The sequence below is a fragment of the Rhea americana genome, unplaced genomic scaffold (genome assembly GCF_003343005.1).
Source record: "Rhea americana isolate MKP2758 unplaced genomic scaffold, rheAme1 scaffold_43, whole genome shotgun sequence".
Taxonomy (NCBI): Eukaryota; Metazoa; Chordata; class Aves; order Rheiformes; family Rheidae; genus Rhea; species Rhea americana.
In genome coordinates this window covers 3,880,823-3,891,883 of record NW_028186568.1, presented here as the reverse complement: position 1 = coordinate 3,891,883, position 11,061 = coordinate 3,880,823, and the positions used below count along the sequence as shown (strand labels likewise).

The 11,061-nt window shown below is 36.8% G+C and overlaps 2 protein-coding genes across 2 annotated transcripts in view; one reads left to right on the top strand and one right to left on the bottom strand.

Moving 5' to 3' along the window:
* The window catches only part of FAM120B (family with sequence similarity 120 member B), a 235,724-nt gene that overhangs the window by 150,465 nt on the left and 74,198 nt on the right, over nt 1-11,061 (top strand). The window lies entirely within an intron of this gene.
* The window catches only part of GNPAT (glyceronephosphate O-acyltransferase), a 20,511-nt gene continuing 9,569 nt past the window's right edge, over nt 120-11,061 (bottom strand). The window contains exons 5-16 of the mRNA XM_085315503.1: nt 9,620-9,747; nt 9,125-9,200; nt 8,455-8,606; nt 8,234-8,364; nt 7,272-7,495; nt 6,574-6,819; nt 5,607-5,686; nt 3,446-3,586; nt 2,421-2,520; nt 2,231-2,324; nt 1,138-1,199; nt 120-813 (exon numbers count right to left, since the gene is read on the bottom strand). Of these exons, the coding sequence (XP_085171629.1) occupies nt 770-813; nt 1,138-1,199; nt 2,231-2,324; nt 2,421-2,520; nt 3,446-3,586; nt 5,607-5,686; nt 6,574-6,819; nt 7,272-7,495; nt 8,234-8,364; nt 8,455-8,606; nt 9,125-9,200; nt 9,620-9,747 (1,478 nt within the window). The 3' untranslated portion in view covers nt 120-769. The remainder of the gene's footprint in view (nt 814-1,137; nt 1,200-2,230; nt 2,325-2,420; nt 2,521-3,445; nt 3,587-5,606; nt 5,687-6,573; nt 6,820-7,271; nt 7,496-8,233; nt 8,365-8,454; nt 8,607-9,124; nt 9,201-9,619; nt 9,748-11,061) is intronic.

The window sequence follows — 11,061 nt, the reverse complement described above, 5'->3', positions numbered from 1 at the left end:
CCGACGGCTAACGGCTTAACGGCCCGCGCGCCGCCCCGCTGTGAGGGGGCAGCGCGAGCACCCCGCGGGCACGCGCGTCCGCCCTCCTGCGCGGGAAAAGCACCACACGGGAAAAGCGCTGCGCTTTAACTCCGTTTTTATAGGCAACATTTCTGAAGTAATCAAAATAATGCCACTTGCTTAAAAAAAATAAAAGAAATAAAGTAAAAAACGCAAAAACACAATTAGCATTTCTGGTTATGGCCCAAGATTTGTTTTGTGCTCTTCTTTCATAGGGGCCTTATCTTACATACAGCCAGCCAGTAACATCTTTTTTTTTTTCCTAACTATCACTTTTAATGTTAAGTCTTTAACTTCCTGTCACAGTTTCACATCAATGAAGTGTTTGAAATCAATTAAATTCCTTGTTACATGTCTTTTTTTTTTTTTAAAAAAAAAGTATTTCAATAATGGTTACTATGCACTTCTCTTTAAATATGTATCCAAAAAAAGACAATGTTTAATCCATTTTTAAAAACAAACACAGCAAGAGTACAAAATAACTTCAACCATCAGCACTGACGGTTTCTACGTGGAAACAGAAAACACCCCAGCCGAAGAACATCTTTCTCAAACGTGCCCCAGCCTCTCCTGCCACACACATTTCCATGCAGCTCCCAAGCCCAAGGATAAGGCATGAATTTCATTAATTCCCATCCGTGCTCAGGTTTGGTGGTGGTCTGTGTTCTCAGCAGACGCTCGCAGCCACAGTCCCAGCATCAAAGACCACTTACAGTCTTGCAGCCACAGGTTTCTGTACAGGTATCCTAGAGTCTAACAAAAAGAAATAAGTAAACACTACAGCATTAAAATGCTGTAAGTGCCATTCTATTAAACTACTTTTTGCTTTGTTTTTTTTTTTGGTCATTGGGTTGCAAAATGTTTTCAGTAAAGAAGGGATAGTCAACTACACAGGGAAAGGAATTAAAATAAATAAATAAATAGGACTTTTCTATTGGGATACCATTAGCATTCTCATCCTGATAACTTTAAGGAGATACTAGAAACAACACACAACTTCTAATGTATGTTCATTGTCCAACTTCATTTAGAAACTGAGAAACTCTTCAAATGAGTTAGAGATCATTCAAAACTTACCAAACATTTCCAGAATTTTATTAACAGCTTCTTGGTTTATACTGTAAGTGAATCCATTGGTCCTAGATTTAAAAAAAAAGTCTCTTCAATAAATATTTCTCACTCATTTCTATATAATCTGAATAAAATATATTCATAATTTCATCAAWTTTTTCATCCTAATAGTATCTGTATCAATTTTAAGGGCCAACTTCAGCATGACAGTCTTTTAAACAGATTGTACTCAAGGATGGTGAAGGTTTCTTTTTCCTCCCTCTTGCTCAGACTGACTCCTTGCCTCTCTCTCCCCTTAATTTCTATTATTAGTGACAACTGCAGAAAGGCAACTTTTGTTTGTTTACTTTCAACTAAATAATTTTCAAGATCATCTCTGCAAAACTGAGCCAAATCTTCAGCTGATATCAAAATTAGATACATTCAGCTGATTTATTCCATTTACCTGAAAGGGGAACTTAGCTATAGACATTTATTTAGCACAATGACAAAGCAGTACCTTGTCTGTGTGCTTTCTAAGAGCACTACAAACCTTAACCTGACGTAAGAAAATAAGCCAAGGTTACTGTCTGCCAATTAATTTCTGTGAAACAGTCAAGACACTATGGATATTTGTTATAGCATGATCTACCGTGGTTATGCTCCTAAATATAATAAAAAGCTCTATAGCACAAATGAAATAGATTACATTAAGTGTATGCCAACATATTTCTGTATAGCAATAACTGTTTGTTAATCATTAAAAATAAACAAGACTCATCTATTTGCTTATCAAAGCCTTGGGAGAAACTCTGAAAACCAAAATATAAAGCACATGATGTCAAAAGAACAAAGCAGCCTACTAGTGAGTTAATAAAATTTGTTACTGGGTCTCACAGGAGTGTTTACACTAAAAGGGGTGCCATTCTGCTTCTATAACACGCATAGCAAGCGGCTCTCCATGTTTTCACTGTGGCTCAGGTAAACCTAATTGTCAGTTGACTGGTGTTCAGGAAATCAGGATTATGGTATGYTGCTTAATTCTTATAGCTCAATCATTAACAATTTCCAGTAAGATCATACACGGTCTTTTGTGCACCAAAAAGCCAATGTTATTTACATTTTCTTCTTCTTCACTGCACCTAGCTGCACAAGCGCTGACAAGGCATTTTTCTGGATGTCAGAAGACAATGCTTCGTAACACTGAGTATTCCCTACAGAGAAAACAGAAACACAATTAAAAGCATTATCACTGCTCACCAACAAGCTATGCTTGTAAAATGATCATATTACATAACAGCTGAACACACCTTTCTCAAGAAGCTGAAAAACAAAGTTGCGGACTCCAGGTATAAACTGCTTCTCAGTAAAGGCTTCTTTTGCTTCTTTTGAGAGGTATCTGAAAATTAACTAACATTACAAAAAAGTTAACACTTTTTTCCTTTTGACTGTCAACTTATTATTATTTATAAACATGTTCTAATAAGGAAACAACATTATTGTTACAGTTTGAAAAGTGTAGGAGATGGATTCAAAAGGTAACATTACACAAAAGCACCTGAAATTTTTATTACTGTTTAATAGGCAATTTTGAGAATTCTAATATTAAAGTAAAATTCGGTATTACTATAATAGTTACCTTTAGACACTGATTTAACATTTCTATTCTCATAATCAAAAACAGTATCTTTTTAAAGCAATACATGTTTTACACATGGGAAAAAAATGGCAAATCAGTACAGTTCAGTGTAAGTCATACGCCAAATCATTAACAGTTCTCTCATCAACTAGGTTCAAAAACCTATGTTCCCAACAATATGCTGTTGGGACAATTTAGACTCATTTTTGCACATACTATTTATTTCAAATCCCTAGAGTTTAGCCTTACTAAATCTGTGGAGAAAGACAAAGAATTAAAAACAGATACCAATGAAATTAAGGACTCCCTGAAAGGCTATCAGATTCAAGATGCAAACAAATTTCCACACCTGGCAGGACAACCTATATAAAATTAATTAAGCAAGGGTTCCTCCTAAAGAAGTATAAATGAACCTGGCTGCAGCACACTCTCTGTTAAGTGAATCTTATATACCCACAACGGGCCACTACATTACAACGTAGTTTATTGCTTTAMTTGTTTTGAAAGGTCTGAGACAGAAGTTGAAATCAGGATCTTGGAGGAAGGATGGTGTTTAAGATACTTGTAACTGCTATTTTTCAACTCCTGCACTCCCCAGCCATGAAAACACTATTTGTACTACAGAAGAATCACCATTTTAATGGTTTTCCTATAAAACACAGAAAAAAGACGTCAATTTTCTAAAGAAAAACATACCTGATAACCTTCCAAAAAAGGTCTGAACATAGCTGACAAGAAAGATATTACAACATTTCCTTTATCAGTAGGGTAGATTTCTTGCTGAGTTGTTTGAATTGCATCGCATTTTGTAAGTAGAAAACAACCTTCTTCAAAATCCTGGGAGAGGGAAGCATAACTGATACTTTAACATCTCCAGTACGCACAGCTACTTTTTTCCCCATGAAAAGACGACACACAACACGATACCACTTCCATTTCTGAAATCAGTTCTCAACAGACCTGAACCAACACTTTCCTATATACCAGAAATACACTTCTAAAAAGGCAGTGGGAATGTGTTTGCAAACAGATGCGCCTAGATGCACAACAGCCCTTCTAGGGGCAAGAAAAGAGGTCATGGCTGCTACTATAACAGCCAGCTTGAGTTCCCTCAGGATTTTGTCAGAAAAAGGCCAGATTGTTTGGTTTGAAGGGACTGTTTTTTTTATTTTATTATTTTGTTTTGGTGTTTTTAAAGCTGGGGTTTGCTTTTATCTCATGTCCAGTGGTTGTGATAAATGATAACATAGTTGACTGCCCCACTGCTGCCTACCTAAGGCCAAAAGTTACAAGTGACAGCAATGTTTCTGACAAAATCTTTTTTCTGCCAAAAGCTGGAGGGAAGAGTGGAGGAGAGGGKGTTGGAGATCTCTTCTTGAAATAACAAAGCAACTGCTTCACTTGATTCCAGTGAAGTCAGTCACGCTCACCTTCATTTTCCTTAWTCGGTTTCAGTACAAAGGAAAAGGGAAGGAGAAAGGAGCTATAAGAGGCAACAATTGCTAATAGTGAAAACTAAACCCATTTCTTCATTTCTTCAGATCAGCAACTATGCCAATCAGCCTTTAAAAAGTCCCAATTCTCTTTTGTATAAAAATCTCTGAGATACTAATATAGTCATAAGCCTCGAATATTCTTATGAAAATTATTCTCATCTCTTTGCTTATGCTGGTAAAGTGACATTTGAATTCTATCATCATATAATTGGCCTTAATATTTGATAAAARTCACATTTAATCAGTTTAAAATCCAAATAAAAACCTGGACTTGCCAGTCTATATTGGGTGTGACTGTGACTTTTTTTTTTTTTTTTTTTACTAATAAACTTGTGCTCACCTGCATTTCAAGTTAGCTAGACTACAGCCATCAAAATTTATATATAAATATATATATATATATACACACACACACACTGAAGCCTTTAGAGTTCAAGGTATTAGAAGAACCTTAGGCACTACATACACACTACAGTGTTAAATACAGACATACTGTGGATTCAAGGAGAGGTGTGTAGGGAGATGTACTTTCATATATGAGGCAYTGAGTGTTGGCAGAGTGCTGTTAGCCCTGTCATCCCAGAGCACCTATATGGAGCTTGAAAAAACAACCAATCATGGCTGCACTAATAGGACTATAATTACCTARAGGGCAACAGGTACTTACATTTGGAAAAGCACACACTATTTGTCAAAGATAAGGAAGACACACAATAGTTGATCATTAATTGGTATAATTCAGTTTAACTTTTTCAAAATAGTTCCTCTTGTAGTGCCTCTTTGCTACCTAGTCTGCAACAGCTTTTAGGTAAACTTACCTTTTCTGCCCTCAATGAGAATTCCTATTTTGCTTCTGTGCTGACAGAACATACCTGCTCTTTGCTAGAATTCAATTACAAGATCTACCTTAACACTTTTTTCCTCACAGCCTAAAGCTTTCACAAGAGCAGAAGAACCCGGTAGTCTTTTCAGTTCATGTTAAAGATTTTTTTCTACATGTACCTTTATCTGTGCTGAAAGACTGGTAGTTTTATGCAAAAAAAGTTAAATTTCTTTCAAGAGTTCAATTTCTTTCAAGAGTTCAGAATTGGGCAGTTTTACACTTTTTTTTTGTTTTTTACTGGAGGAAAGAAGGGAGGGAGAAAAATGTACATGCAAGCTTATGGATGCAATATTTTGCAACTAAACAAATATCTGATCTCCACTCTGACCCCCTTTTAAGTTCTCGCTCCCACTTACAGATCAAGCTGATATCTCTGGAAGTATTTATCACAAAGTAATTGTTAGGGAGAGCTCTGAAATTAGATGCTCTTTTAGTTGGTTAAGAATTATCAGTATTTATGTACAAAGGATGATTTTACCTTCAATGAAATGCCAGGAAAGAAGATGAACTCATCAGAAAAAACATCTCTCAAGAAACTGAAGCAATTGTAGACTTCCTCTGAAAAAAAAAAATATTGTAGAGTACTGTAATTTAGAAACATATTTTACAACATGTAAGTTAAAAGCCATTTGCTCCTCATTTACTCATTTTACCTGAAAGCCATTTACTGAAGAGCCGGGTATGTAGCTTCTCAGGACATGTATTTTAATTTTGTTTGACATTCTATTATATAATATTTAATACATGTTTTTGAAATGCTTTTCCTTTTTTTTTTTTTAAAAAAAGGAAAGTGTTGGAAAATATCAAAATACTTCAGTAATAGTAATGTGAAGAAGCAAAAAAATTGGGAACTAGCTGTACTTCACGTGCATGTAAATTGTGTGTAATCTRTAACCTAAAATGCAGGCCTACTAATTGCCAACAAGGTAAGACATTTATCCACTGTAAGTCATTTTACACTCCCGTAAAATGAAAGCTTGCTAGAGACAGGAGACAYTTCCAAACACAGTTCCACTTAACATATCTGAAATGCAAAAGGTGATTTATGCCACTTTGGGGGCTATTTCAACCTCTGACAGTTCCACAATGAATACTGCAAGAGAAGCAACATAAACACTCTGAAGCATCTACTTCTGAACCATGTTAGTTTTGTATTCCAGATCAATGTAAACAGGAATTGGGATGATCTCCATCTTAATCTGCTCTCTCATTGGAATATTCTTATTTTCAGAAGTATTAAAGGGTAAACAAATAAAGTAGGCAACAAAAATACAGACACTCCCCCCCCCCAAACCACATTGCACAAATGGACCTCATTCAGCGTGCTGCCATAATACTCAGAGGGAGTTCCCACAAACAATTGCAAGAACATTGTGCTCTTCTCACAGGGGACAGTGCAAAGAGCAGTACCGCTGGGCTCTGCTCTTAGGGTTACCCAAAGTTACCTTTTCGGAAGCTGCGTGTCATTTGCAAGGCAATTGCTACCAGAGATGGGCGCACAAACACATTCAGCAACTGGTTCCTGTAGGTTCCACACATGAGGATGGCCAGAGCTCGCTTAAAGAYGATTTCCCCTACAGCTCCATCTTCTGCTCCTTTGTCATTTAGGACCACGTGGCCATCGACAAGGCGAGCGACGTTGGAATGCAGGGCGAGGCCAGATGTGACTGCTTTTTTGGCACACAGGTTATCTAGCAGGAAAACATAACACTCAGATGTAAAAGGCAATACATCTCTGCTGGAAGCGCACATGACAGCATCGTAGTAGTAGGAATGGAAGTTATGCACGCAATGACTTCCATGACTTACACTTAAATAGGGTTCAAGAAGACAGACATAATGTAAAGTTTCAGCACGTTTTAATACAATCACCTTGCAATTTTCCCTTTACTATTATTTCTTGAAGTGTGGAGTGAAATATCCGTTCTGCCTCCACATCACTAGTTTTCAAAGTAGTATCTTCTACAGTCTGAACCAAAACTCTTCAGCTTTTAGCTTCATTTTTGCATAACCTAAAAACCACTTACGTCTCACTACCAAGGAAAATATTATACTGTAAAGTCACCATACACTGCTTACATGTAAATATAATTTATCCTTCATAAACAACAAAAATAATAGAAGTAACACTTTCTCTGCATACCAGGCCACTCAACAAATCCTCCAAAAGTTTGTGTTAAGCCTTTAAGCCAAAGAGTCTTTTCTATTAGAAGTTCAAAATCCATTGCTGGCAAATTCTGGAGCAGGACAGCAGCAGCTAGCACCCATGGGCTCAAAACCATGTTTTCTATTTGCAGGAGTTCCATTCTATAAGCTACATCGTTGACAAACTCTTGGATATCCTCAGATGGCTTTTGGGGCAGGTGCCTTGGGGGGGAAGGGGGAGAAAAACCCTTAGTTAAAGCTCTGAAAATCACCACAGTTAAAAATAATACAGCTAAAGCTCTGAAATGTAGGATCTAAACTATATCCTTCATTTGTTCTGTATAGCTCTCAGATCTGTAACCACTTTATAGCATCTGGAAAGTAATTCTATCCATGTAGAATGTACAGGAGACCTGAAGCACAGAGTAAAACAATAGCTTCATGATAGTATTTAAAATACAGAACTCTGTATTGACACTGCACATCTGCTATCTGCAGAAAAAGAAATATAAGATACACTCCAATATCAACTTGCAAAAAGTCACCCAATCCAGTCAAAGCTACAGCTTCCTGGTGCAGTGCATGATTAAGTTAATAGTTTGCAGTAACAAAGCAAGAAGAGAGAGAAAAGTGAAATTTTAAGTGACAAAAACACTGAATTCTCAAAAAATTCTCTGTAAGAACTTTGCACAGCTCATGCATCATCCTAAATTTTTAAAATGACATTTCCCAACAAGATAAATTGTTAATTGCAGTAGCTTGGTATTTCAGAAACACTCTATCACAAGCACAAAAATCCTGTGCTCAGACAAAACAGGTTCTGTGGTCTAAACAGTTAGATCATGGGAAAGAGAGAAAGGTTAAAAATATACAAGTATTGAAAGCATCTCTCAATTATTTTACAAATGCGAAGACTAAACAAATGCTTCTCCTGTATACAAACCATGAAAGGTGTGGTACCTGGGAACCAAATTATACGGGCATCGATTGATCCTCCCAGATGCTAACGTTCTGAGTGACACCGGCTGGCCGACATAGATATGTATGGTCCCAAAATTGTCACTGAGGATTCTTCTGGCTTTCAACAAGCCCTAAGAAAATGAAGAGAATGAAGAGCAAATTTTAATGCTACAGGGTGCGTATACATCCGGCTATGTTCTGTTCTTATGGAATTTACATACAGATGTAGATTCTTTGGGCTTTGGGACTCCTAGGAGTTCATATGCATACAGGGATTCTTCTAATATCCTCTCATAGCTGATACTGATGGGAACAAGGTACGTGTCAAAGACTTCACGTTTAAAAAATGGCTCCATCACAATACTGAGAAGACCTGTGAAAAGGAAAAAAAAGAATTATTAAGACTGAAAACTAAATAAAATAATTAAATATTAAAAGCTGTTAATTGGCATGCACTGTGCTCATGTTCTTTTCAAGCAAGCAGAAGCACAAAATGTCGCCCAACCTTTGAAATACAAGGCAAACACAAGCAATGTATGATCAGCTAGGTATGGTCTTTTCAATAGCACTGCTGTGCACTCACACCGTATCTTCCTTCTAAGGATTCCTCATTTCTTTTACAACCAGTCAACTTAAAAATATTTCTGTGTTGGCAAGGGGATGCCTAGCGGTTAAGTCTACAGCAGGACAACAGGAGAGAAAGCAGCAGAGTGCAACAGACTTGAATTACCGTTCTTTGTATGGCCTTGAAACTCTAACCGCTACTCTGACAGACCTCACCCATTTCCCACCACTTTAACAGTCCACATTGTATGAGGAACTTGTGAAGAAATAAGACACTAATGACAATACTCACAAACATGAAGAGCCTCAAGTTTTCAACCAACCTACCAAACTTTGGAGTCAGAGTCTTGGCAGTGCGGCTTCTAGTTCCTTCAAGAAAAAATTCAACTGGGGCATAGCCATTCTTAAAAAAAAAAAAAAAAAAAAAAAAGAAAAGGTTAGAACAATATTTCTTCTTTACTGCCCCTCAAATTTTTTTGTTACATTTTTTTAAATGCAAGCCAATCATCTCTAAGTCTATATGCATCCAATATATTTGCCACACCACACAGCTGAATTAACTAACACATTTTGCCTGTGCATGAGGTATAAGCATGTGATTAGAAGCAACTGATGAGGTGTGATTASATTGCCATCTACTGTTGAACTGTGTAATGGAGTGCATGCATGCTCTTTGCTTGCATCAATAGAGGGAAAATTCACTTCCTCAGATCACAGTGAAATTTTTGATCATATACCTATGACATCATGAATATTTCATAAGAATCACTGCAACACAGTATTTCTTAAGCATACATTGTGATAGTTCAGTAATTTATTTACCCTTAACATAGTTTTCACATATTCAGCAAAAACTGCCCAATAGAGTCTGTTCCCACCAAAGGAACGTCGCATAAAAAAGGCACCTGCCCTTCGTAGCAGCTCACCAACTATTTTCATTCCTAAGAAATCTGTAAAAAAACAAACACAAAACAAAACCACACACCAAAATTCATTGATTAGTATCTGCTAGCAGGGTAAATCATTTTCCCTAAAACACTGATTCAATTAACAGAATAAAGGAGATCCCCTTCAAGGATTCTACTGTAAAAACCTTTACTTGCTTTCAGAAAATCAAGCAAGACATACGTAGAAATGACTGATATATATTTTCAAGCTTTTTGCATACAGCATACACTTAGAACAATTCCTTTTGATAATATAGATGGTCAGATTTCAGTCATGATAAAGACTGTATTTAGTTCATTGTCTCACTTATCTTCAGAAAGATTAGTACCATTTAATAAATCCTAGAAGACACAGAAGTTAACTGACTAATTACACTGTATACAGTTATGCCACTTAAGATCCTGACTCATCACCATTTGGGTGGTGGTGGGAAGCGGAACTAAATGAAATCAATTAAACTTTTGGTAGTTTTCTAGTTTTACATGATCAGGGTCAACACTTAACTCGCCAAAACCAGGCCACACTTTAACAACGTTTTAAGGGAGGCGTTTAAAACAAGAATCTACACATCAGCTGGCCATTTGCTTCTTCAGTCTCCTTGTCACCTCAAACAGTAAAACATCTGAGAACAGAAATTCCCTTGGTAAGTAAGTTATATTTCCAGTTGCAACATTTACATGACTGCCTTGAAGATCTGATATAATTTTGTAGTGCACATACATATGTGCTTTATCTATATATGTGTACATATGCATACACACAGTTATTATTTATACATATGTGCTATTGTATATATATAGCAACATGTTACTGTGTGTGTATGCATATATATCTTACAATAACTTATAAATTAATAAATACCACACATATCTCAAGCGCACACCACCTCACGCTCTCCGTGTCTTGAACATCACTTGCTCCTGGTCCCCGGCTGTGAGACAAATGCAGAACTCAGCACTAGTTGGGTCCCTGCTAATGCAGCACCACATACACTGCRGTGTTACCAGCAACTATTTACCTCACTTTAGCTGATCCCCTTATATCTGTTGGTATGGCACCTGGAGTCAAGGGATAACAAACAGACAACAGGCTCTTATCACCGAGACCAGGAGAGTGTCTCTTCGCTCAGTACAAGTACCACTTTGAAAGTGAGTCTGCGTACCACAATTTGTGAACCTCTAATACAACATGTAGTAAATATRATTAAAATCATGGAGAGCTGTGTGCGTTTCCACCAGACAAAGGACTCTAAAATGAGCAACATAACCAAGCACAAAAATCCTAATTTGGGAGAACACTGACATCAAAATATCTAA